The sequence below is a fragment of the Rattus norvegicus genome, chromosome 14 (assembly GCF_036323735.1).
Source record: "Rattus norvegicus strain BN/NHsdMcwi chromosome 14, GRCr8, whole genome shotgun sequence".
Classification (NCBI taxonomy): domain Eukaryota; kingdom Metazoa; phylum Chordata; class Mammalia; order Rodentia; family Muridae; genus Rattus; species Rattus norvegicus.
In genome coordinates this window covers 9,115,560-9,140,055 of record NC_086032.1, presented here as the reverse complement: position 1 = coordinate 9,140,055, position 24,496 = coordinate 9,115,560, and the positions used below count along the sequence as shown (strand labels likewise).

General features: G+C 44.5%; 2 protein-coding genes across 9 annotated transcripts in view; one reads left to right on the top strand and one right to left on the bottom strand.

The window, feature by feature from the left end:
• Window positions 1–17,078, bottom strand: part of Helq (helicase, POLQ-like) — a 44,333-nt gene extending 27,255 nt beyond the window's left edge. For 3 of the 6 annotated variants that reach the window (XM_063273324.1, XM_039092157.2, XM_063273326.1), the window contains exons 1-7: window positions 16,698–16,892; window positions 14,796–15,492; window positions 10,408–10,586; window positions 9,530–9,730; window positions 8,950–9,022; window positions 3,121–3,218; window positions 245–343 (exon numbers count right to left, since the gene is read on the bottom strand). In XM_063273324.1, the coding sequence (XP_063129394.1) occupies window positions 245–343; window positions 3,121–3,218; window positions 8,950–9,022; window positions 9,530–9,730; window positions 10,408–10,586; window positions 14,796–15,492; window positions 16,698–16,877 (1,527 nt within the window). In that variant the 5' untranslated portion in view covers window positions 16,878–16,892. Of the gene's footprint in view, window positions 1–244; window positions 344–3,107; window positions 3,219–8,949; window positions 9,023–9,529; window positions 9,731–10,407; window positions 10,587–14,795; window positions 15,493–16,697 lie in introns of those variants that run through there. The other 3 variants (NM_001014134.2, XM_008770040.3, XM_008770041.3) reach the window with 3 other exon arrangements.
• Window positions 17,079–17,112: 34 nt separating this feature from the next.
• Window positions 17,113–23,368, top strand: Mrps18c (mitochondrial ribosomal protein S18C). 3 transcript variants are annotated; one of them, NM_001105996.1, is made up of 6 exons: window positions 17,150–17,270; window positions 18,366–18,427; window positions 20,646–20,729; window positions 21,843–21,900; window positions 22,801–22,860; window positions 22,945–23,368. In NM_001105996.1, exons 1-6 carry the CDS (start codon window positions 17,180–17,182, stop codon window positions 23,019–23,021), a joined length of 432 nt encoding a protein of 143 aa, NP_001099466.1. In that variant the 5' UTR covers window positions 17,150–17,179; the 3' UTR covers window positions 23,022–23,368. The 3 variants fall into 3 exon arrangements, with proteins under 3 accessions (XP_063128967.1, XP_063128968.1, NP_001099466.1); XM_063272897.1 differs by having other exon boundaries at window positions 17,113–17,270; window positions 22,801–23,042; XM_063272898.1 differs by lacking the exons at window positions 21,843–21,900; window positions 22,945–23,368 and having other exon boundaries at window positions 17,113–17,270; window positions 22,801–22,865.
• Window positions 23,369–24,496: the final 1,128 nt, after the last annotated feature.

Below are 24,496 nucleotides of genomic sequence, written 5' to 3'. Positions count from 1 at the left end.
GTAACTCAGAGGTGGCATGTGCCTTGTATGTAGGCCCTGGCTTGAGCCCTAGCATTGCAAACCAAACAAAGAAGAAACTTGCTGTATTCAGTCAGAAGCTTATTGTCCATGACAGATCAGGCACCTTCTCCTCTCAAACTCTCCCCCAAATACAAACCAGCGAGACCCCCTTCAGTCTGCTGCAGTGCCCCAGCATACCTAGGCACAAAAGATGGGAACCCGGATTGAGGGGTTTCCCTCGCACCTTATAATTCAGGAGCCGTGAAAAGGTCATGCCGTCCACAGCCCGGCTGTCTACCTCATATATTGTGTCATTTACTTTCAGGAATTCTTTTAATTCAACCTGGAGATGAAAAGAAATGGCTGATTAATATACAATTTGTAGTCTGAAATTCTAGACCATGTTTTCACAGAGGACAGCTACACACAGAGACCCCAGCGTTGCTAGGACACTACAGACAGGATTCAGCTCTCTCCTTTCCCCTGCCTCTCTTTTCCTTTACAGAAAACCAGGAACTAACATCCTGGAAATTTTACCTTTGAGTTGAGTAGTAGACACTGAAAAGGAGGCCAGATGCGTGGGCGTTTGTTGTGAGCAGCAGGAATGAGGACTGCAGAGGGGGCTCAGTGGCTGTGTGCTTGCCCCTCCCCCAGAGGACCCTCAGTTCTCAGCACCCACAACAGCCTACAACTCGCGCTGCAGTGGGCCTGATGCCCCTTGCTGGTCTCCACAGGCACCACAGACACATGGCAGACCCTCAGACACACCCACATGAATAAAAGTTAAGTAAATAAGAAAGAATATATGTAGGAACAGGTGATAGTCCTATTTTTTCTTCTTTTGTATTATTTCTTAAGATCTACAACTTTCTGTGTTGGTCATCAGTTTCCATTTTAAATGCCACTTAAGGACTCATGGTCAGGAAGTTTGCAAACACAGATTTTCTTCTGGTGGGGAGATGTGTGTAGGTGTGTGTGTGTGTGTGTGTGTGTGTGTGTGTGTGTGTGTGTGTGTGTGTGTGTGCGCGCACGCGCTCTCGAGCAGTACAGGTGCCGATGTATGTACAAGTGCTCACACGTGTGTGCACATGCATGAGGTAAGAGGACACACCTCAGGTGTCACCCCTCAGCAGCGTCTGTCTTATTTTTAAAGTAAGTCTCTCTCTTCCCTGAAGCTTGCCAAGGGGGCCAGGTTGGAGCTCCTGTCTTAGCACTGGGATGGTAAGACATGCGAGCATGCCTGGCCTCTGTGTGCATGCTCTGAGGACTGAGTGCAGGCCCTGATGCTCGCGGGGCCAGCACCTCATCAGCTGGCTCTCTCCCCTGCCCTCGGTTCACTGGTGTGGAAAGGTGGAGTCTTAGGGTTCTTTGTTTGCTTTCCCAAGAAGGGCGCTCGTCTGTGTAGCCCTGGCACTCGCTCTGTAGACCAGGCTGGCCTTGAACTCAGAGATCCACCTGCCTCTGCCTGGGATTAAAGGCCGCACCACCATAGCCCGCACCACAATAGCCCAACAACAAAAAAGAGTAGATTCTCAATTTGACATCTAAAGTCAGAAGATATTTCCTGAAATTTTTTATACTTTGTTTAAGTGTAAACAGTAAATGTCAAGATACTACTTAGTGACCTTCGAGATTATTTAAAAACCCAGACACAGAACATCCACACTGGTACTTCAGACAGACAATATGTGTACATCACACACTGCCCTCAAGTAACTGTGAGCTACACTCGCACTTGGCCAAGCATTTTAGGAATGCTGTTCTTAGATTTAAATCTAAATCCACGTGAGTGAAGTACGGTGTCGAACCTATAACCCCAGCACTTGGGAGGTGGAGGCAGGAGGATTAGGAAAGAGTTCGTGGTCATCCTTGGGTAAGTAGCTAGTTCCAGAACAGTCTGGCATACAAGACCTTGTCTCAAAACCAAGGGGGAAAAGTCCATGTCGCACCCTAGCTTATGCTGAAAAGAGCAGTAACTACCAAAGCACAGGCACCCGAAAAGACTGATCAGCTTTTTCCCTGACAGGCTCTTGCTGCTCAGCCCAGGCTAGCCCTGAGCTCAGGATAGAGCTCTGGCTGGCCTAAAGCTCAAGCTTCCCTTCCTTGGCCTCCTGAATATTGGCATTACACGTTTCACCATCAAGCCTAAGGTCATTTCTTTAAATAATTAAAAAAAGAAAATTTTAAGAATCCATATACAAATAATAAATTTATATCATCTCTACCCCATCTCTACCTCTGTTCTTTTCTTTCTCAAGTTCATGACCTCATTTTTTAAAATTATCGTTGTACACGTACACACACCCACCCCCACCCCCTACTGAGTTCATTCAGCATTGTTTGTATGCAGAAGTGTTTTAGGTCTGAACACTTGGGACTGGATAACCTATCAGGGTCTTCTTCCCCGAAAAGTCTGATTCTCTGTCTCTTATTTATTTAATTTATATGTTTTGCCTGCATTCTGCCTGTGCACATGTGTGCAGTGTCCCTGGGAGCCAGAAGGCACTAAGTCCCAAGGGACTGGAGTATAAGGACTTTAAGAGCCACCACATGGATGCTGAAAATTGACCCGGACCTCGAGAGGGGCAGTCACTGAGCCATCCCTCCAGACCGCTTCCCCTTTAGCACCACTGACTGGCGGTGGCTCTACACCTAAGGGTGGTGGCTTTGTGAGACTGTAAATATGCAATGTATAATTTTCATACTGCCCTTGCATGGGAGCCGTGCTAACTGTCTGCACTGTTTCTGAGTTAGCACACGTGCTCCTGAAGTGAGAACTAAGGTGACTTCTCAATGTTGGTAGCAGGTCCCAGCGCATCTCTTGAAATCTTGCCCAGTTAAAGACCTGACTTCAGATATGAAGAAATGAGACATAAGTCAAGTTCTCGGAGAGCCCATTCAGTAAGTGTTCACTGGGGCTTGTTCTCCGGTCACTGTTTGAGGTGTTAACACGTGACCCCAGCCTCGGGTGACATCCTCCGTATGTGAACTGTTATCGTAGAGCTATGGCGTGACCGACGCACCTTTCCCACTCCGCCATTTACAACACACCGAGCTCTCCAATCTCATGTCTAGGACGAATACATAAGAATCAATACAGCGCAAACCTTGGGTACATACTGGTCTGAACTGACTGGTGTAATACTCAGCTTTCAGGAACGCCTGTAGGTCTTCTACGTTGTTTAGTGTTGCACTCATGCCGATAATCTGAGTTGTTTCTAAAAACAAATCAAAATATCAGGGAGAGGTCTCATTTCTGTCCTAAAGGAATATTAGCAATACCTCAGTGTCATCCTGTCTGAGTGGTCTGGAGTCAGGGAACAGGAGGATGAGGTTTATCGGAAATGTTTAGATCAGAATGTTTCAGATTTAGGATTTTTTTTTTTATCAGATTTTAGAATATTTGCATATACATAAAGATCTTGGCTCTCTCCTCCAGCTGAGCAAGATGCCCAAAGGAAAGAAGGCCCAGGGGAAGAAGGTGGCTCCAGCCCCAGTCATAGTCAAGAAACAGGAGGCCAAAAAGGTGGTCAATCCTTTGTTTGAGAAGAGGCCTAAGGACTTCGGCATTGGGCAGGACATCCAGTCCAAGAGATCTCACACGCTTCGTCAAATGGCCCCGCTACATCAGGCTGCAGCGGCAAAGAGCCATCCTCTATAAGCAGCTCAAAATACCTCCTGCCATCAACCAGTTCCCCCAGGCCCTGGACAGGCAAAAAGCGACTCAGCTGCTTAAGCTTGCCCACAAGTACAGGCAGAGACAAAGCAGGAGAAGAAGCAGAGGCTGCTGGCCCGTGCTGAGAAGAAAGCTGATGGCAAAGGGGACATCCCAACTAAGAGAACACCTGTCCTCCAAGCAGAGGGGACATCCCAACTAAGAGACCACCTGTCCTCCAAGCAGAGGGGACATCCCAACTAAGAGACCACCTGTCCTCCAAGCAGAGGGGACATCCCAACTAAGAGACCACCTGTCCTCCAAGCAGGGGTCAATACAGTCACCACCTTGGTGGAGAACAAGAAGGCTCAGCTGGTGGTGATTGCCCATGATGTAGACCCCATTGAGCTGGTAGTTTTCCCGCCTGCCCTTTGTCGAAAGATGGGGTCGCCCCACTGCATCATCAAGGGGAAGGCCAGGCTGGGGCATCTGGTCCACAGGAAGACATGCACCACTGTTGCCTTCACACAGGTTAACTCAGAAGACAAGGGTGCTCTGGCTAAGCTGGTGGAAGCTGTTAGGACCAATTATAACAACAGCTATGATGACATCTGCCACCATTGGGGAGGCCATGTCCTGTGTCCTAAGTCTGTGGTTCGTAATTGCAAGCTGGAAAAGGCAAAGGCTAAAGAACTCGCCACTAAACTGGGTTAAATGTGTACTAAGATTTCTGTACATGAATCAAGCAGATTCTTGGGGTAACCAGATAGGAACTGGGTGCTGACAGTGTTAAAGAGTAAAGATTATAGACCCAGTTGCTTGGGAGGCTGAGGCAGAAGGATCACTTGGGGCAGAAGGACAGTCTGGGCAGCAATGAAATGAGGAAATTTAAAAAGATTATAAGATTCTGGTTTAGCCATCTGCTGGTAAACGGTGACGGGAAGTTCACACTGAAGAATGGTTTGAAGGAAACGGACTTTAGGTGATGGTGGCTGCTCACAGAACACTCATGGAGCAGATGCTGCTTGGAAGGGATGTGTAACGTGTGAGCACAGCACACAGCACACAGTCAGTCCTTCAAGTGTGGAGAAGATGATGGTAGCATAACCATCCTGGCAGAATGGAGATCCTCGAAGGAGACACTTAGGTTTCTTCTTTCTGATCAGTCCACGGAAATGATGGGCTTCAGGAAACACAACTTCCATAGGGACTCACCCTGAGCAAAGAAAAGGCTGGGGCCCTGGTACCCAGAACAGGAGGCTGCCTCCTAGAAAGAAGTTTCACATTTCTGACAATCTGGAAAGATGGCAGCTGGGACAGTGGTGCGCCAGTGACTTATGGGACACAATGGAAGCCGTGCTAAGAGGAAAATACATAGCTCTGAGTGCCTCCAAAATGAAACTGGAGAGAGCATACACTAGCAGCTTGACAGCACACCTGAGAGCTCTAGAACAAAAAGAAGCACACACCCAAGAGAGTAGATGACAGGAAATAATCAAACTCGGGGCTAAAATTAACCAAGTAAAAACGAAAAGAACTATCTAAAGAATCAACAAAACCAGGAGCTGGTTCTTTGAGAAAAACCAATAAGGTGGATAAACCCTTAGTCAGACTAACCAGAGGGCACAGAGACAGTATCCAAATTAACAAAATCGGAAATGAAAAGGGAGATGTAACAATAGAAACTGAGGAAGTTCAGAAAATCATCAGATCCCACTACAAAAGTCTATTTTCAACAAAACTGGAAAATCTGGAGGAAATGGACAAATTTCTAGGCAGATACCAGGTACCAAAGCTAAATCAGGAACAGATAAACCATTTAAACAACCCCATAACTCCTAAAGAAATAGAAGCAGCTATTAAAAGTCTCCCAACTGAAAAAAGCCCAGGACCAGATGGGTTTAGTGCAGAAATCTATCAGACCTTCATAAAGACCTAATACCAAATACTCTTCAAACTATTCCACAAAAGAGAAACAGAGGTAACACTACTTGATTCCTTCTATGAAGCCACAATTATGCTTATACCTAAACCACACAAAGATCCAACAAAGAGAACTTCAGACCAATTTCCTTTACGAATAACGATGCAAAAATACTCAATAAAATTCTCGCAAATGGAATTCAAGAACACATCAAAGCCATCATCCATCATGATCAAGTAGGCTTCATTCCAGGGATGCAAGGATGGTTCAATATACAGAAATCCATCAACGTAATCTACTATATAGACAGTCAAAGGAAAAAAAAAACACACATTATCATCTCATTAGATGCTGAGAAAGCATTTGACAAAATTCAACACCACTTCATGATAAAAGTACTGGAAATATCAGGAATTCAAGGCCCATACCTAAACATAGTAAAAGCCATATACAGCAAACCAATAGGTAACATCAAACTAAATGGAGAGAAACCTGAAGCAATCCCACTAAAATCAGGGACAAGGCTGTCCACTCTCTCCCTACCTATTCAACATAGTACTTGAAGTTCTCAATCAGATAGCAAAAAGAGGTCAAAGGGACACATTTTGGAAAGGAAGAAGTCAAAATATCACTATTTGCAGATGATAAGATAGTATACTTAAGTGACTCCAAAAATTCCACCAGAGAACTCCTGAACTGATAAACAACTTTAGCAAAGTGGTTGGATATAAAATTAACTCAAGGGGTTGGGGATTTAGCTCAGTGGTAGAGCGCTTGCCTAGGAAGTGCAAGGCCCTGGGTTCGGTCACCAGCTCCAAAAAAAAAAAAAAAAAATTAACTCAAACAAATCAGTAGCCTTCCTCTACACAAAAGAGAAACAAGCCAAGAAAGAAATTAGGGAAATGACACCCTTCACAATTGTCACAAATAATATAAAATACCTTGGTGTGACTTTAACCAAGCAAGTGAAAGATCTGTATGATAAGAACTTCAAGTCTCTGAAGAAAGAAATTGAAGATCTCAGAAGATGGAAGATCTCCTATGCTCATAGATTGGCAGGATTAATATAGTAAAAGTGGCCATCTTGCCAAAAACAATCTACAGATTCAATGCAATCCCCATCAAAATTTCAAGTCAGTTCTTCATGGACTTAGAAAGAGCAATTTGCAAATTCATTTGGAATAACAAAAAATCCAGGATGGTGAAAACTATTCTCAACAATAAAAGGACTTCAGGGGGAATCAAATCACTATCCCTGAACTCAAGCAGTATTACAGAGCAATAGTAATAAAAACGGTATGATACTGGTACAGAGACAGGCAGATAGACCAGTGGAATAGAATTGAAGACCTAGAAATGAACCCACACACCTATGGTCACTTGATTTTTGACAAAGGAGCCAAAACCATCAAACGGAAAAAAAAAATAGCATTTCCAGCAAATGATGCTGGTTCAACTGGAGATCGGCATGTAGAAGAATGCAAATTGACCCATTCTTATCTCCTTGTACAAAGCTAAAGTCCAAGTGGATCTGGACATAAAACCAGATACATTCAAACTAATAGAAGGAAAAAAGGGAAAGAGTCTTGATCACATGGGCACTGGGGAAAATTTCCTGAACAGAACAATAATACCTTATGCTCTAAGATCAAGAATCGAAAAATGGGGGCTGGAGAGATGGCTCAGTGGTTAAGAGCACTAACTGCTCTTTCCAGAGGTCCTAAGTTCAATTCCCAGCAATCACATGGTGGCTCACAACCATCTGTAATGGGATTTGATGCCCTCTTCTGGTGTGTCTGAAGACAGCTACAGTGGTACTCATATATAATAAATAAATAATCCTTAAAAAAAAGTATCAACAAATGGGACCCCATAAAAGTGCAAAGCTTCTGTAAGGCAAAAGACACTGTCATTAGGGCAAAATGGCAACCAACAGACTGGGAAAAGATCTTTACCAATCCTATATCTGATAGAGGGCTAATAACCAATATATACAAAGAACTCAAGAAGTTAGACTCCAGAGAATCAAATAACTCTATTAAAAATGGGGTACAGTGCTAAACAAAGAATTCTCAATTGAGGAATATCGAATGGCCACAAAACACCTAATAAAATGTTCGACATCCTCAGTCATCAGGGAAATGTAAATCAAAACAACCCTGAGATTCCACCTCACACCAGTCAGAATGGCTAAGATAAAAAACTCAGGTGACAGCAGAAGCTGGCGAGGATGTGGAGAAAGAGGAACACTCCTCCATTGTTGGTGGGATTGCAGACTGGTACAACCATTCTGGAAATCAGTCTGGAGATTCCTCAGAAAATTGGACATAGTACTACCTGAGGACCCAGCTACACCTCTCTTGGGCTTATACCCAAAAGATGCTCTAACATATAACAAAGACACGTGCTCCACTATGTTCATAGCAGCCTTATTTATAATAGCCAGAAGCTGGAAAGAACCCAGATGCTCTTCAACAGAGGAATGGATACAGAAAATGTGGTACATCTACACAATGGAATATTACTCAGCTATCAAAAACAATGACTTTATGAAATTCTTAGGCAAATGGAGGGAACTAGAGAATATCATCCTGAGTGAGGTAACCCAATCAAAAAGAACACACGTGATACGCACTCACTGGTAAGTGGATATTAGCCCAAAAGTTCGGAATACCCAAGATATAATTTATAGACTACATGAAGCTCAACAAGAAGAAAGACAAAAGCTTCAGTCCTTCTTCAACGAGGGAACAAAACACTCACAGGAGGAAACACGGTGACAAAGTGTGGAGCAGAGACTGAAGGAAAGGCCATCCAGGACTGTCACTCATGGGGATCCATCCCACGTGCAGTCAGCAAACCCAGTCACTATTGGGGATGCCAAGAGGTGCAAACCCTTAATCTCAGGACTCGGAAGGCAGAAGCAGGCTCTCTGTGACTTTGGGACCACCCTGTCTCCAAGCAGGTTCCAAGGCAGCTAGAGCTATACAGCAAGACCCTGTCTTAAAAAAATATTAAAAAAAATGTACATATTGTTCCTCCACTGGGAAGATGGTGGTGATGCTGAGGACCACGGTGGCAGCAGATCTTACCCAGTGCCACATGGCGTCACCGGAGAAGCAGCATTCCTCTTACGTAACCCTCACAACTGTCTCACCAGGTCAGCCCCGCCTCAGTCTCCATCTCACAGCGATTGGAGGCCGATGGCCTGACTAAGCACCTTTGTAATCGTCACCATCCATATCCGTTCAACAAGAACGTAGGAGCTTACAGGCGGAGGCAGGAACCTTAAACATCTTGTTCGAGGCAGTATAAACTAGTGATGGAATCTGTCATTTCCACACAGAACTGGCTGCAAGTCAATACTCACTGCTGGTGTAGAGGACTTTGGCCAGGGTCATCTCCAGTGTGGCACCACGGCTCCCCTCACCAATCATGTGCAACTGTGATTTAAGGCGGGGATGGAGGAAAAGAGACAGATTTCACTTCCTGTCCATATAAAACAACTGTTTGGTGCAGAATGAACCTATCCTGGGTATTAGAACGCCAGCACACACACACACACACACATGCACACACACATACACACACATGCACACATACACACATGCACACACACATACACATGTACATGCACATACACATGCACACATATACACACATACACACACACACACACACACACACACACACACACACAATTTCACTAATGCTTTAGGTTAGTAAAATTTGGGGCAGCATCCTGATACATCTGGGATTCAAGGAGTAACATTATAAAATGTCTCCTAAGACACATGTTCACATTTCAAGAAACATCTGCGGGAGACCGGATTTAAGATTATCTACCGTGGAATGTCTCCCCTTGTGCCCTGTACATTAAGGTAGTTACCAAGAGGATCCAAACCATAGCTGGGGAAAGAGCTGATATCAGAAACATGACGTTAACCAACCTCATCGACGACAACCAGGCCTAGAGTGCCCATCCTTCCCGTTTCAATCAAGGCGTTCACCAGGCTATGCCCTTTCTCAATGGTGGCGATGTACAGCGACTTCTTTTCCCTCCTTTTAATTGGAGGAAATCTTCCTTTGCTGCCAGCATATTCTTCGACAAAGAAACCAAGTTCTATACCGAAACTCGACAAACTGGAAATCTAGAATATTAGTTAAAGAAAACCACAAATAAGAGGTCCAGTTAAAAGTCAGAGGGATTCCCTTGATTTAAAACTGTCCCCATCTGGGGGTCCAATCTAGCAACTGCTGGTTTTTAAATAAGGCCTTTGTCTTTACGAATTAAGTGCATGTAACACTTTAATTACATGTGTGTGGGTGTTCTGTCTGCATACCTACCTGTGCACTGTGTGCAGGTAGTGCCAGGAGCCAGAGAGGGTAATGGCTTCCCTCGGTTACAGATGATTTTGAGGTGGATGCTCCACAGATAAACCTAAGGCTTCCAGGTAAGCAGCCAAGGCTCTTAAGCTCCCCTCCAACCCTGACGTGTTAACTTTTAAACTATAATATGAAAACAGACTTTATTCATAACCTTTTATATAAAAGCCACATCAGACTGACTCACTTATCCTGATGAGGTAGTGAGCTGGTTTCTGGTTGAAAAAGCAGGCTCAGTATTAATGGAACATTTAAGATACAGCTCAAAGAGACTTAGGAAAAACTATATACAGTAACTACTTGAAAATAATTAAGTATTCCGTGTTACTTTTGTATATTCCTCCCCAAAAAGATCATGACTCAACTTAAAGCTAATACATTGACTCTAGCCTTTAGACCTGAAAACACCACACTAGGAAGTTACAACTATGTAGCCACACACCTTTTCTTGCACAATGGCCACATAGGGAAGGATCAGTAAAACGTCTTTCTGTCGGCAGAGAAGTTCCTGCAGCATTAAGATCTCGGCCACAAGGGTCTTTCCGCCACTCGTTGGCAAGGAGTATATTAAATTTTTCCTTTCTTGCACAGAACTTAACGTTAAGCAAGTATGTTGCCAGTCTGTAGAATTTAAAGAAAAATGCAAGAGATTATTTCCCCTTCTAAGCTCTCAAGATTTTTTTTCTGGGAGGAAATCCAGTATATCAATGTGGTAACCGTCTCGTGAGGATATATGTGAGGATATATGTCACATGTGTAATGCTGTGCATTTTCAGGATTTTGGGCTTGGACTGGCAACAGTTACAGTTGTAGGTGTCAGATTCCAGCAGGGCAGACAGCTCCCTGTGACCAAGGACAGCATGAGGACCTGTGATCATTCTAAATCCTCCCTTCTTCTTCAGGATCGTATAGCTTACCTCCCTCACCCACTGAAGAACCTCTTTGCAGAAATAGGGAGAGGAAGAAAAGGAAATATGCAAGATCTTGCACACGCTGCAAGTCTTCAGGTTGCTCTCTTAAGGACAATTCAAGTCCCTAATGGTCCTTTGGTTCCTAAGCACCCAAACAGCCTTTGATTAGCCCAAATGGTATTTTAGGTAAGGACTTTTAAACCGTAGAGGGCTTCAGTTACTACCTGGTGCGTCCAGGGTCCTGTTGTTCCCACCCCCAATCACTGAGAAATAATCAACAAAAGAACAACCTGGGAGACACTGTGACAACTGGAGCTCCAAGGAGTAGATTAAGGATGCACTCCAGAGGTGCTGGGGATTTAGCTCAGTGGTAGAGCGCTTACCTAGGAAGCGCAAGGCCCTGGGTTCCGTCCCCAGCTCCGAAAAAAAGAACAAAAAAAAAAAAAAAAGGATGCACTCCAGAGGGTAGAGTGCTCACCTGAGGAGTCTGGTGGCTGTGGTGCCTGAAAACCTAGCACCCGCGTAGTGGAGACAGAGATCAGAAGATCAAGCTCATTCCCAACTACTTAGCTAGACCGGGTTTCATAGGGCCCTGGATCAAAATGATGATAACAGAAGGAAGTAATTTGAAGTGGGCATTAACAGTGAATACTAGCATGTTTCTGTGTGGTTGTTTAGCTTGCATGTATGTATACATACATACGTGCCATCGCAACACTTGATGTACCCTGGTGCTGAGACTTGGACCCAGGACCCTGGAAGATCAGCGAATGTTTTTTACTGTTGAGCATCTCTCTAGACCAAGTAGAATTTTATCATTAGAGAAACAGGCAGAGTAATCCATACATAAAAACGAGTAACCTACAAACAGGAAGGGGGAAAAGTTGCACACAGAGAACCCAGAGCCAGGCTGGAGAGATGGCTCCGTGGTTAAGAGCACTGACTGCTCTTCCAGAGGTCCTGAGTTCAAATCCCAGCAACCGCATAGTGGCTCACAACCATCTGTAATGAGATGCCCTCTTTTGGTGTGCCTGAGGACAGCTACAGTATATTTTTATATAGTAAATAAATAAATCTTAAAAAAAAAGAAAGAAGGGGCTGGGGATTTAGCTCAGTGGTTAGAGCGCTGGCCTAGGAAGCGCAAGGCCCTGGGTTCGGTCCCCAGCTCTGGAAAAAAAAAAAAAAAAAAAAAAGATACCTTAAAAAAAAAAAAAAGAAAGAAAGAAAGAAAGAAAGAGAGAGAAAGAAAACCCAGAGCCGACCACAGAGGGAAGAAACCACTGTGAGAACATCAGCTGCCAGGATCTGTTTGGAACGTCAGTGTTTCCTCTAGGATTCTCCATGGACACGGAGAAGGGTGCAAACAGTACCTGTGGAATGTTTATGAGTACTGGGGTTGGGGGGTGGGAAATTAAGAAAGCTACTGCAATTACGTAATTAAGAATGGGAATGTAGGGCTAGTGAGAGGGTTCAGTGCTGCACAAGGACGTCTGCTGCCAAGCCTTGATCCCAAGGACCCACGCAGTGAATGGAGAGAACCAAATCCCACAAGTTGTCCTGACTCACATGTGCGACCCACACATACGCATACAAGTATACGAAAATAAATAGAAGTTAAAAAGTGAGTCTATAATTGAGCATTTTATACACTTAAAATAGTTTGAGAGAATTCATCCCAAACTTAAACGGCTTGAATATGTTTGTTTTAAAGGTGAGGCCGGGAGTGGGTGCAGACCTTTAATCCTAGTCCTAGGGAGACGGTAGACAGCTGTGAATTCCAGGCAAGCCAGGGCTATAGTGAGATCCCTCCTCAAAACAAGGCATTAAAATAGTTATGCCCGAGTAACAGTCGGATTCGATGTTCAATTGTGTCTGAAAAGAGGTATAGTGAACTCATATACAGAAGTGAATCTTAAAAGAAATTAAGCTGAGAGTTTCATCTCAGTAGTAAAGTGTGTGTTTAATGTGCGAGGCCTTGGGTTTAATCTCCAGATGGTAAATAAGCCAAAATATTTAGAATGTAAATTAAGTATTTCAGACTGGTCTCACCCACCAGTTATGAAACTGCAGGTGTTATACCAAAACTTAGCCGCACATGCGTGAGCACACATACACTTGCCCTCACTTATGCAAAGCTGCTTGCTGAGGCTTTTATTAGACACTACGGATATAACTGACAGTCATTATAATTATCGTGTGGTTAGTAAAAATATCTAACTACAGTACTCTCCCCTTTTAAACAGATAGTGCACTGCTTAAGTAAAACGGCCAGGGTTAAAGAGGCCGCACAACCTGGCAGTTGAGGACTCTCTAAAGCATATATCTACGTACAGTGCTAGGGACATGAACGCTGAGCTCCATCCCTATCCTGGTTGAACAGCGTGGCACATGCTTGTAATCTCGGCATTTGGGACACAGGTCCCAAAGATCATTAGTCTGGGGCGAGTCTGTGCTATAAGGCCCTGTTTGAAAACACGAAGGCTGGGGATGTAATTCAGTGGCGGAGTACCTATCGTGGCATGGGTTCAAAGTTGAATACCACAAAATACCTACAAACCCCAGAAGCAAAACAGGAGAGCCCTAAGATCCTTCTCTCAAGGGATCCCCCTCCGTAGCAGGCTGAGACTGAACAAAGCAGCTGGCAGAAGGGCAGAGGGAAGCAAGTTAGCATGTACCTAGGGTAACAGAAGGTCCCTTCGGTATTGCTGATAGGGTCTCATGTAGCCCAGGCTGGCCTAGAACTTCCTATGTATCTGAGAATGACCTTGAAGTCCTGATCTTCTGACCTCCACCTCCTGAGGGCGAGGACTGCAGGGCTGTACACAATACCCAATACTCAGCTGTTCCCTCACAAGCCATGTGCCTCACAATTTAGAATGTCTTGGGTTCCATGTTTATGTGTACAAGCACATGTATAGTCCCACAGAGGTCTGAAGAGGACCTCAGATCCCCTGGACCTGGAGTTACAGAAGGCTGTCAGCTACCGTGTGGGTGCTGGGAACCAGGTAGTCCTAAGGGAACAGCCATCTAGAATGTCTCAGATTCTTACTGTCTGAAGGTGGTGATTAGTTTCCTATCATTCTACGTCTCCAACCTGTCTTCTGACAATCCAGGTCTTCAAATAGTTTAGAAGTTCTCCCAGTGGTGCTTTCAGTGATGGCTGACGGACTGATCTCCTAGGATGTCAGCTGCTGTCCCCTTGTTTACCATGGTCTCTCTGAAATATATGCAAGGATGTAGGACTTTTGAAAAACATGAAATAATTACTACTGAGGTCTTTTTAAAAAATGATTTTTATTTTATGTGCACTGGTGTTCCTGCTTGTATGTGTGTGTGATGGTGTCAGCTTTCCTGGAAGTAGTTGTGAGCTGCCATGTGGGTGCTGGGAATTGAACCTGGGTCCTTTGGAAGAGCAGCCAGTGCTCTTAGCCACTAAGCCAACTCTCTAGCCTCCACACTGCTGTCTCTTTTGCACTTAAATCTTAGCCGTCTTTAAATGTGTTTAATTTTTAACTGCTACTACCGACTTCTTTCACTTAAGGCTCTGAGCATTCAAAGGGATTTCAACGACTGCCGAAGAAACAGCAAAAGCCAATCAGAGGAGAAAGTCAGAAGCAGAGAATGAAGGGATGAGAATTCAGTTGTGTGGTGCACAGTAGAACGAGAAGCTGCTCTGGAAACAGGGCCCAGATTGGGCGGACCGAAGGCTACTTCGGCAAGAGACAAAGCCAGGCTTGAGAAGGACATACATACGGAAGGAAAGAAGTCCACGACAGTGATGCAGGGCTAATGCAACTGATATTCCTGTCGTTGGAGATGAGAAACGGAACCAGGGAGTCGCTTGCTCCCACCGATTTGGATTAATATTACAATACTATCTGAATTGTGAGATTGGTTTCCCTTTTATAAGAAGCATTACCATATAGTCTTTTGATTCCTTTCAACTGAGCATAGAGGTCTCTCACTTTGCTGGGTAGTGAATAAAAGGGACCAAGATCATCTGACGGTGACTCGATGGCTTTCCTAGCAACGCTGATCTCCTCAGACAGCAGTGTCTCCCTGAGTTGTTTACTCCTGGGAAATGCTGGGGTCTGGGCCCTGGCATTCCCAGTCATGGCGCTTTTCAGGCAGTCTTTGATACTTCTCCTCCTGCTCGCCTCTGAGGAGCCGCCGACGTCAGAGAAGTCGCTCTTTGGCTGGGGTTGCTCTCTGTGGCTATGATGCAATTCTTCATTCGATGACTTCCCATCTCTTCCCTTGGTGGACTGATCACCCAAATCTTTTGAGGAGTTCTGCATACTTTCAAAGTATAAGATTTGAGAAGAAGGCATATCGAATGAAAGATCGCCTCCTACCTCTGGCTCAACAGGGACATCTAGATCACCCTGCTTCTTTATGTACTCTCTGGTTTCAGAGTCAGTGAAATCTACAGCAGGAACACTGAGGCTGTTCCCGAGGCCTTCTGAACAGAGGTCTTTGGTGCCGGAGTCTGTACCTCGGCTCCCACAGTCAGGCAGTTGTATATATTTCTGCTCCAGGTCATCAACTTGAGCTAAGAAGGAATTTTCTGAAAAGCTGTTATAGTCACCAAACATGTCCTCTTCACTGTCATTTTCCTGAAAAGGAAACAAAGATACATAAATGAATTCTATCCTCATTAAAAAAAAAAGTTCCAGCAAAAGGCTATCCCCAAATATGCAAATTATCCTCTGAACACATATTACCATCACCAAACAAAAGAAACAAGTCCAGAGAGTGGTTCTGACTTGCCTAAATAGCGCTGCTGGGTTATCATGGAATATCAGGATGTTTAAAAATATTTTTGAGTCAGTACAGGCTCTCATATAACAGAGGCTACACATCCTAGATTCTCCTACTTCTGTCTCCTGAATGCCATCACCATACTTGGTTTTATGAGGTGCCGGGATCAAGCCCAGGGTGTTGGACATTCTAAGTAAGCATTCTTATTTCTTATCACCACAAGGGGTGATATTGGAATGCTAAATTATTTGGTGCTGTGGTGTGAGCCCAGGGCCTGCCCCAGTCTCCATCGCTGAGCCCCATCCTCCATCCCCCTACCTCGTCTTTGGCATTTGAATTCTTAAACGTGTGCTAAAGCATCAAGAAATGAAAGAACGGTAACCATGTACAGGGTTGTCGGTTCAATAGATGCTTCTGGTAACTACAGTAATTCGGGCCCAGGCTGGAACGTAGAAGCCAGTCTGATACAAAATCTTGACTGTACCACCAGACCCCAGAAAAAAATTCCATTCTGAATTTGGAGACAGTTATGTGCACACTCATGCAGGGTGGCTTACTGAACAGAAAAGATGTAAACTGGGAGGTAATAATTATTTATTGAGTCAGACTTCAGTCTCTCAACTTCCCAGGACCCAGTTACTGTTGTAAAATCTACATGATATGGCTAGTTTAATAACGTAAGTAGCACTTAATAGATTATCAATAAAAAAGTTTTATTAGTAAAGTAGAAACGAGCCATTTGGAGGGCTCGTTTGTCAAGTCAGTTAATTGGCCCGCGAACACTTCTTCCGACGGGGGTGGGAGTGTGTAGGTTTCACATCCACCTAGAAGTCAGGTGTTTAAGGGTCTCCCAAGTGCTGGAGATCATGGATAACAAAGGTGAGGAGAGCGAGCGAAGGCTACTCATCTAAGTGGTCAATGGTGTGCACCTGGGAAGAGGGCGGTTTCGCCCCCGCGTAGCCATGCCCGGGGCGGGGGGAGGACGCGGTTGTCACCGCAGCCCCTGTGATGACGGGACCGGGTGAACCTGCGGGGATGCGGGCACTCAGCAGGGCTGTACCTGGGCGGGCTCCGGGCTCCCGGTTTTCCGCCGGCGGCTCCCAGCCGCAGCTTCGTCCTCCGTGTCCTCGGCGGGCTGGAGCTCGGCTGGGGCCCGGGCAGCACCGAGGCTCTCTAGGCTGCGGCGGTTTCTTTTGCGGAGAGACACCCGCCGGCGGATGCGGGGAGAACTTTCCTCCATGACAACGGCCCAGAGTCCCTGCGACAGCCGCCCTCGGTGCAGACCGGAGCTGGTGCCGCGGGTCTGGAGCCGTAAGCAAGTGACGGAGCATCAGCTCTCCATCTCTCTGCAGCACAGCCCGTGTGTCACGTGACTTCCGGCCCGGGGAGCGCGGGAACACAAAGGTACGGAGCATTGAAATCCTGGCTACCTTCGCACCGGAACCTTTGCGTAAGCATCGCGGGCCAGCAGGGGAAGAATATCGGAAGGGACCTGTCGGGGGCGCTTAGGGAAACGGAAAGGAAGAGGAAGGGCAGAGAACCATGGCAGGTCTGCTTGCTCTGCGCAGCTGTATAGGGAGGAAGAACTTGACAACCGCGACTGGCTGCTTCACGGATCGCGCAACTCACGCGGGTAAAATGTCCGGCATGGCATTGCAGCCGCACTCCGGTTCCGATTGTCGGTGGGGTCTTCACTGTTAGCAAAATGATTCTATACGATTAGGTTTGAGATAGGTGGGAAGCATGACTCGCCCTAGACTGGTTTCCTAGAGCTGAAGAGGACTTTGAGGTGTAGTCAACTGTTTTTCCTCATTGTTTATTCACTTTACATCCCGATCGCAGCCCCCTCCGCCCAGTCTATCCTCACAAACCCCTCCTCTGCCATTACACTTCAGCCATTCTCCTCAGAGGAAGGGAATGCCCACCTTGGGTACCACCGCAGCCTCCGATATTAAGTCGCCGCAGAACTAGGCACATTCTCTCCCATTGAGGCTCCACCAGGCAGCGCAGAGAGAGGAAGGGGATCCAATGGCATGCAACAGAATAAGAGACAGGTCCCACTCCAATTGTTAGGGAACCCACATGAAGACCAATGTGTACATAATGCTACAAGTGTGTAGCTGGCCCAGGGCCAGCTCCTTGGTGGTTCAGTCTCTGTGAGCCCCCATGTGCCCAGGTTAGCTGATCGTGCAGATCTTCTTGTGGTGTCCTTGACCTCTCTGACTCTCTCAACACCCCCCCCCCCGCCTGCCACCTCTCCATAAAACTTGCTGTGCACCGACTGTTTTTGGCTGTGGATCTCTGCATCTGTTTCTATCCACTACTGGATGAAGCCTCTCAGGAAACAGTTATGCTATCTAGGCTCCTGTCTGCATGGTGTAGTCAACCATTAACTTTGTTTTTGTTTCTATGCTTCTTTGTCAACGACTTGAATCTTTTAATTTTCCCTTTGGAATGACAGTACCATTCTGTTGTTTCTGGACATATTTGCGTTACAATCCGTTGTAACTGTAATACACACACACATTATGACCTTTATTCAAAGCCTTTGGAATCGCTCATTTTGAGTCCTATTGTGTCCCAAATCTAACAGGATGTTAACTAATCATTGTGTGAAAAGAATGTTCATGATTGTGCCTTTTGGTTCATCTAGCCTCTTTAAAAACTGTAAGTCTTGGTTAGATATTCAGCAAATTAAAATAATTATGTCGTCGTATTTTCTCTTTAGTTTCTGTGCCATGGAGAAGATGTTTTTCACAGTATGAACAGGTAACCAGCAATGAAGACCTGGTAAGATTCCTTTTTATTTTTTTAAAGAAAACATTATTTTATTCTTTGGGTGTACATGGGGGGAGGGCAGCTGTGGAAACCAGAAGAGGGCATTGGATTCTCCTGGAGTTGGAATTAAGAGGTGGTCGTAAACCATTGGATGTGAGTGAGTGCTGGTATCCAAACCCTGTACTCAGTAAGGTTAGGCAGTGCTTTTAACCACGGACACCCTGCCAGCCCCAGATTTCCCCCCTTATATTACTAATTAATTTCCAAATTCAGCCTACCTTTTTTTTAAGTGTTTGAAATTCTATTATAGGACAAAATAATGGTTACCTTTTATTGACTATAGTCACTTGGGTTTGAAGAGAATTCCTAGAATCAGCCTGTAATATATTTCTCTTTAAATATAAGGATACTTGATTTGAGAATGTCTAAAGATAGCTTTGGTGGATAGGATAATTATAAGTAATAGAAATTTGGAAGGCACTGTCTTCATCTCATTCGTCAGAGTTAACAGGCTACTTTGATAAAAGATCTAAATTCAGGTTTTACAGTAAGACATTCAACTAGTTGCTTCTGAACTGTGGGTGTATTTTTATGGGTTTAAATTGTGAACATGCACTCAAGAACTTAGCTGGAGTTGAGAAGGGATACGGCTTATGTTCAGGGCACGCTAGATCTGCTCGTGAACACACACACACACATTGTGATAGCACTTAGGAAGTGGAGGCAAGGGGTTGGGGATTTAGCTCAGTGGTAGAGCACTTGCCTAGGAAGCGCAAGGCCCTGGGTTCGGTCCCCAGCTCCGAAAAAAAGAACCAAAAAAAAAAAAAAGTGGAGGCAAGAGGAGCTTGCTTATGAGTTGGAAGCCACCTGGGCTACAGCAACAACAAAAACAATCACTTTTTGATCTTTTGGCTAAAATCAAGTGTAAAAAAAAAAACACAAAACAAAACAGCAAGAAATCAAAGAAATCTTAAAGGAACTGTTAAATACCTAGGAAGTTGTTTACACAAATGTGAATCCATCTAATTCTTGCATCATACTTTAGAAGGATGAATTTACATTTCTTTTTTAGGTTGTGTGACTAATGGAAATTCTGTTTCTTTCACACAGAAAGATGCACACAGTCATACTCCTTCATCACAATTAAGGAAAACTAGAGATTTCAAAGCCATTTCTAAACTAAGACCCTGTGCCAGGGTATGGTGGTACAACCTGTAATTTCAGCATTTGGAAGGCTGACACAGAAGGATGGGGAACTGGAGATTACCATGTTTCATAGCGAGTTGTAGGACAGCTGGAGCTAACAGTGAGAGCTTATTTTAGGAGACACACCAAACAAACAAACAAACAAAAAACCCCAAACAAAACAGGAACACTGAAAAAGGATTGTGATGAGAAAAAGGGCAGGGGAGAGACAAAAGAGGTAGGTTTATGGAATATATATGTTGTGTTAGTCCTAAGAGCAGAAAGGGATGTTATTGGGGATGAAGACGTGAACTAGAAAGAGGAGAGAGGCTGGGTGATTGAGAGCAGCAGAAGGTAAATAAGAACAAAGCATAATTACACAGGGGCATGCACACTCACATGCACACACACACACACACACACACACACACACACACACACACACTTCACACAATGAATCCTGTTAGTATGCTCACCAAAACTTGAAATGTCACTATACTGGTGACAACTATACTTATAATTAGAGGGAGGCATTGTGTCAGAAACAGCAAGGTGGAAAAATGTGCAGGGCCCACAGACCACATAGCATTCTGTGAAGGAGATGGTAACAAACCTCGTACTGCAGGAAACCATTGAACACTGTATTTATAAAGTGAAACGATAAAGAATACCTGGCAGGACATTTGTGGATGGATAAATGACTTAGCACATGTATACTTCTAATAAATTAATCTAAAAGGAAATGAATTATGTTTATACCAAGCAACTGTCTTGAAATAAACTTTTAATTGAATTAATTTTAAGTAAACGAAGATACTTTGATTATATGCAACTGAAACACAGCTTTCGAGCAAGAATCCTTTAATCAACTTATCTTGGAAATCCTTTTCTGCTTCAAGGCGGGATATTTAAGGTGGCAATCTCTCTTTAGCCAGACTGACACAAAATAAAGTACTTGTATAGAAATGTATAAATGTAGCTATAGCTTTAATTTCTCTGATTGAGTCTCAACCCATTTTCTTTATGAGATTTCCTTTTATCCTAGCCAATCCCAATGGAAAACCCCTATAAAGAGCCTCTTAAGAAGTGCGTCTTGTGTGAGAAACGTGTAGATTACAAGAATGTACAGGTAAACACTGGTTTTCCCTCTACGACACTTGACTGGGGGTCTGCTGTTTATTTGCTCAGAGGATTGGCACTGTCGGCAGGTTTTATGTAGGTTGGATCAGCAACTTCAAGATATCAAATCTTGTTGTAACTTCCTATGTTAGCTCTATTCAATTCGGAGCCCTCATCCCCTCATTTCACTAGTATTTGGGTTACTATTTCTCCTTTTTCTATTTCTGCACAGAAGCTCATGCACATTGATAGATGCATGTTTTGGGAAAGCTCCTTTTGGGAAGTTGACCTTTGCAGTTCACTATGCTATTGTTTTAAATACTATTTCTCCTTAAGCTTTCAGCAAATTAGGAACAGCAGGTTTAGCTGGGCGATCGATGGCAGTGCCCGCCTTTAATCCCAGCACTAGGGAAGCAGAAGCAGGATTGCTGAGTCTTAGGCCGGCCTGGTCTACAGAGGGGGTTCCAGGACAGCCTGGGCTACCCAGAGAAGCCTTTTCTCGAAACAAAACAAAGTAACAAATTTAGGGAGAGTGAATGATGTGATATTATAGTTAAGTGGTTTTTTTTTTTTTTTTTTTTTTTGGAGCTGGGGACCGAACCCAGGGCCTTATGCTTCCTAGGCAAGCGCTCTACCACTGAGCTAAATCCCCAACCCCAAATAGCCACTTTTGAAGGAGAAAATGCAACAAATTGTAAAAACTACAGTGCAGCAGTAATTGTGGGAAGAGCCACAGTGCCCAGTACCTAGACAGTGTTCTGAACGTGTTCTACGGAAGTAAGTTAGCGTAGATGCCCTCATGTGTGACAGCCCGCCGTGGCAGGGCAAAGGTCCACTCACTGGCTGTGAGCAGCAGTATTTTAGATGCTTGTAGCTTAGGAGTCAGTAGCCACAGCACTAAACACATGGCTGACTCATGACACTTGGTCTTGTGGAGTTTTGACACACTAGATGTTAACTTGTAAAGATGGCTTGTTGCTACAAGGTATTTTATTTTATGTTATTAACTATGTCTGAAACATTAAATGTTTACAAAACTTGATGTTTATAAAAAATTAAATTTATAGTTTAGGGCTGAATAACAAATATACTAATATTATCCCCTCTACATAACTCCAAACAGCTTTTGTCCCAGTTTATTTCTCCATTTACCGGATGCATTTACGGAAGGCACATAACAGGTACTTTTTTTTTTTTTTTGGTTCTTTTTTTCGGAGCTGGGGACTGAACCCAGGGCCTTGAGCTTCCTAGGCAAGTGCTCTACCACTGAGCTAAATCCCCAACCCCAACAGGTACTTTTTTTAATCAAAGAAATGTACTTGTAAGCTGGGTGTGGTGGTGCACGTCTTTAACCTCAGCACTCTGGAGACAGAGCCAGGTGGATTTCTGTGAGTCCGAGACAGTTAGGGCTACACAGAGACACCTTGTCTCAAAACGGAGAAGAAATAAAGTAAGTGCAGGTAAGAATTGCATCGACTGCTTTTATTTCAGGAGACTGGCAGGTCCTCAAACCATGCCAAGTCACGATTAAACCTGCTGCCACAAGGCCCAGAGTGAGGTCCTTCGGGAGAACTATCTTCAGTGCCTTTACTCACAGTAACTACAGGGTGACAACATAGAGAAATCTAGGCTTCAGGAAGACAGGAAAACGGGGTCTTCAGTGTAGACAGGTGGCCCAGCAGCCTAAAATGCACATTGTTCTTACTGAGGATTGGAGCACCCTCAGTTCCTAGCATATCTGGCTTCTGCAAGCATCTGCACTCAATTGAAAATAAAACCAAATCCATTTTAAAATTACCATTTTTAGACTAAAACTTAGTGCCAGCAACTGATATCCAAACTGTCATTTGGTTTTATGTTTGTTTTGTTTCTGCCACATGGATGTTCACTTGATACCCAGTTACTGCAGTAACAATGTAGTGTGAGAGACCAAAGGACCGCAAAAGATTTACCTTTCTGACTCTTCGCAGAGGAAACTTGGCATCGTCAACTTAGAAAAGTGTTGTGAATGTAGTAATAACGCGTTGTGAATGTAGTAATAATGTCCCGGTCATGTAGAAGCACCTCTTCTATTTTCACAGGTCTTTGTGGGAAGAAGCAGAAGGAAGTGACTAAAGCCATTAAGCGAGCTCAGAAAATGGGTAGGTTCACCTGCACGACCGAGCCAGACCACTTTAAGGTTTTGCTCATTATCTTTGTCAAGAACTTTACTTATCTCTTTACAGGGTTTATGCCAGTTACATACAAGGATCCGGCATATCTCAAAGACCCTAAAGTTTGCAACATCAGATACCGAGAATAAATTTTGTAAAGTTCCTGCCAATAAGCCTGGGAGTGCTCTTGTCAGCAGACTCGGCTCATCTGAGTAGACGTGTCTTTCTGTGGGTTAGGATGAATTAGTCCACCCCAATGAATGCGCTAGGCAGTGCTTCTGATGGTAATGGATACTGTACACTTTGGTAAAGTGATTCCTCAGGGTTGTCACAACTTATAGTACAGATTATGGAAGGAGAGGGCTTCTATTAGAATCCCAACCCAGAGCAGATTCTGTTCTTATGATGGGATGGTTTTAGGGGAATGGTTCTAGAAAGTCAGAGTGTTTGTTTGAATCCCACGTTAACGGCTGTGGCATTAAATTTGCTTGGAGTCATTTTCGTTTTTGTGTGCAAGTGCACAGGGGTTTATGGAGGCCAGAGGTTGATATAGGTGTTCTCAGTGTGTCTCCACGGAATGTAAAGTTCACTTAGGCTAGACCAGCTGATTAAGAAGCTCCGGGCAGCCTCTTACCTCTGCCTTGTCAGTGCTAGGCACTGCTTCCATGTGCACATGTAGGCCCGGGTTTAGACAGAATAAAACTGTGTGTACTTGGCACATGCCAGAGGATAACCAGTAAATGTTTACCTGTACCTGGTTATTAGGGTTCTCCTTGCAGAGATGTACACTGGGATTGATACTGGGCCAGTTGCAGTGAGACACACTGTGTACCCCTGGACCAGCCTATCCTTAAACAGACTGTTTCTTACAGGGAAGGACAGCACATCCACAACCCGCTTTCAGTCGCCTGTGATGCGAGTAGGAGCAGTTGACAACAGGGGCTCCCCTTTTCCTGCCCTGCACAGTGTTTCCATCACCCTCTGGGTAGGTTTCAGACCCCATATAGTCAGTGCATATCCACACGCAGATCAAAGGGCCACTGCCATCTTGGGTGGTTTCTCTAGGAAGTAACAAGTGGAAGAACAGGGGTGAAGTGTGCACTCAGTGTTAACACCCACTGACTGGACATGAGGGGGCCATGTGTACACGTCATACCACAGGGGAAGAGACAATACATCTACAAGGACTGTTTCTGAGATTCCTTGAGCTCAAGTCGCCATCTAGCCTGAACCCATAGAACAGGAACTGTGTATAGATGCAAATCAGGAAGTCCCCCTTAGCATACTGTAGTCACTTTAAGTGAGAGTTGTTCCTTTATGTTTCTCTGTGTGTGTGCATGAGTGCGTGTGTAGTAGTGCACAGGAGGACAACGGATCTCCTAGAGTTGGAGTAACTGGTGGTGGTTAGCTGCCTAATGTGAGTGCCAGGAACCAAACTACAGCCCTTTGGAAGTGCTTCAAGCACTCTTAACTGCTGGGCTCTCTTCAGTAAGAATCTTAAAGTTTAGATAAAAATAAGATTTTGCAAACCTTAACATTTTTACTACATGTATTTATGGGGATTTCATGTATATGCCATAGTCCTTATGTGTGTGGAAGTCAGAAGAGCCTGTGGGAGGAGCCT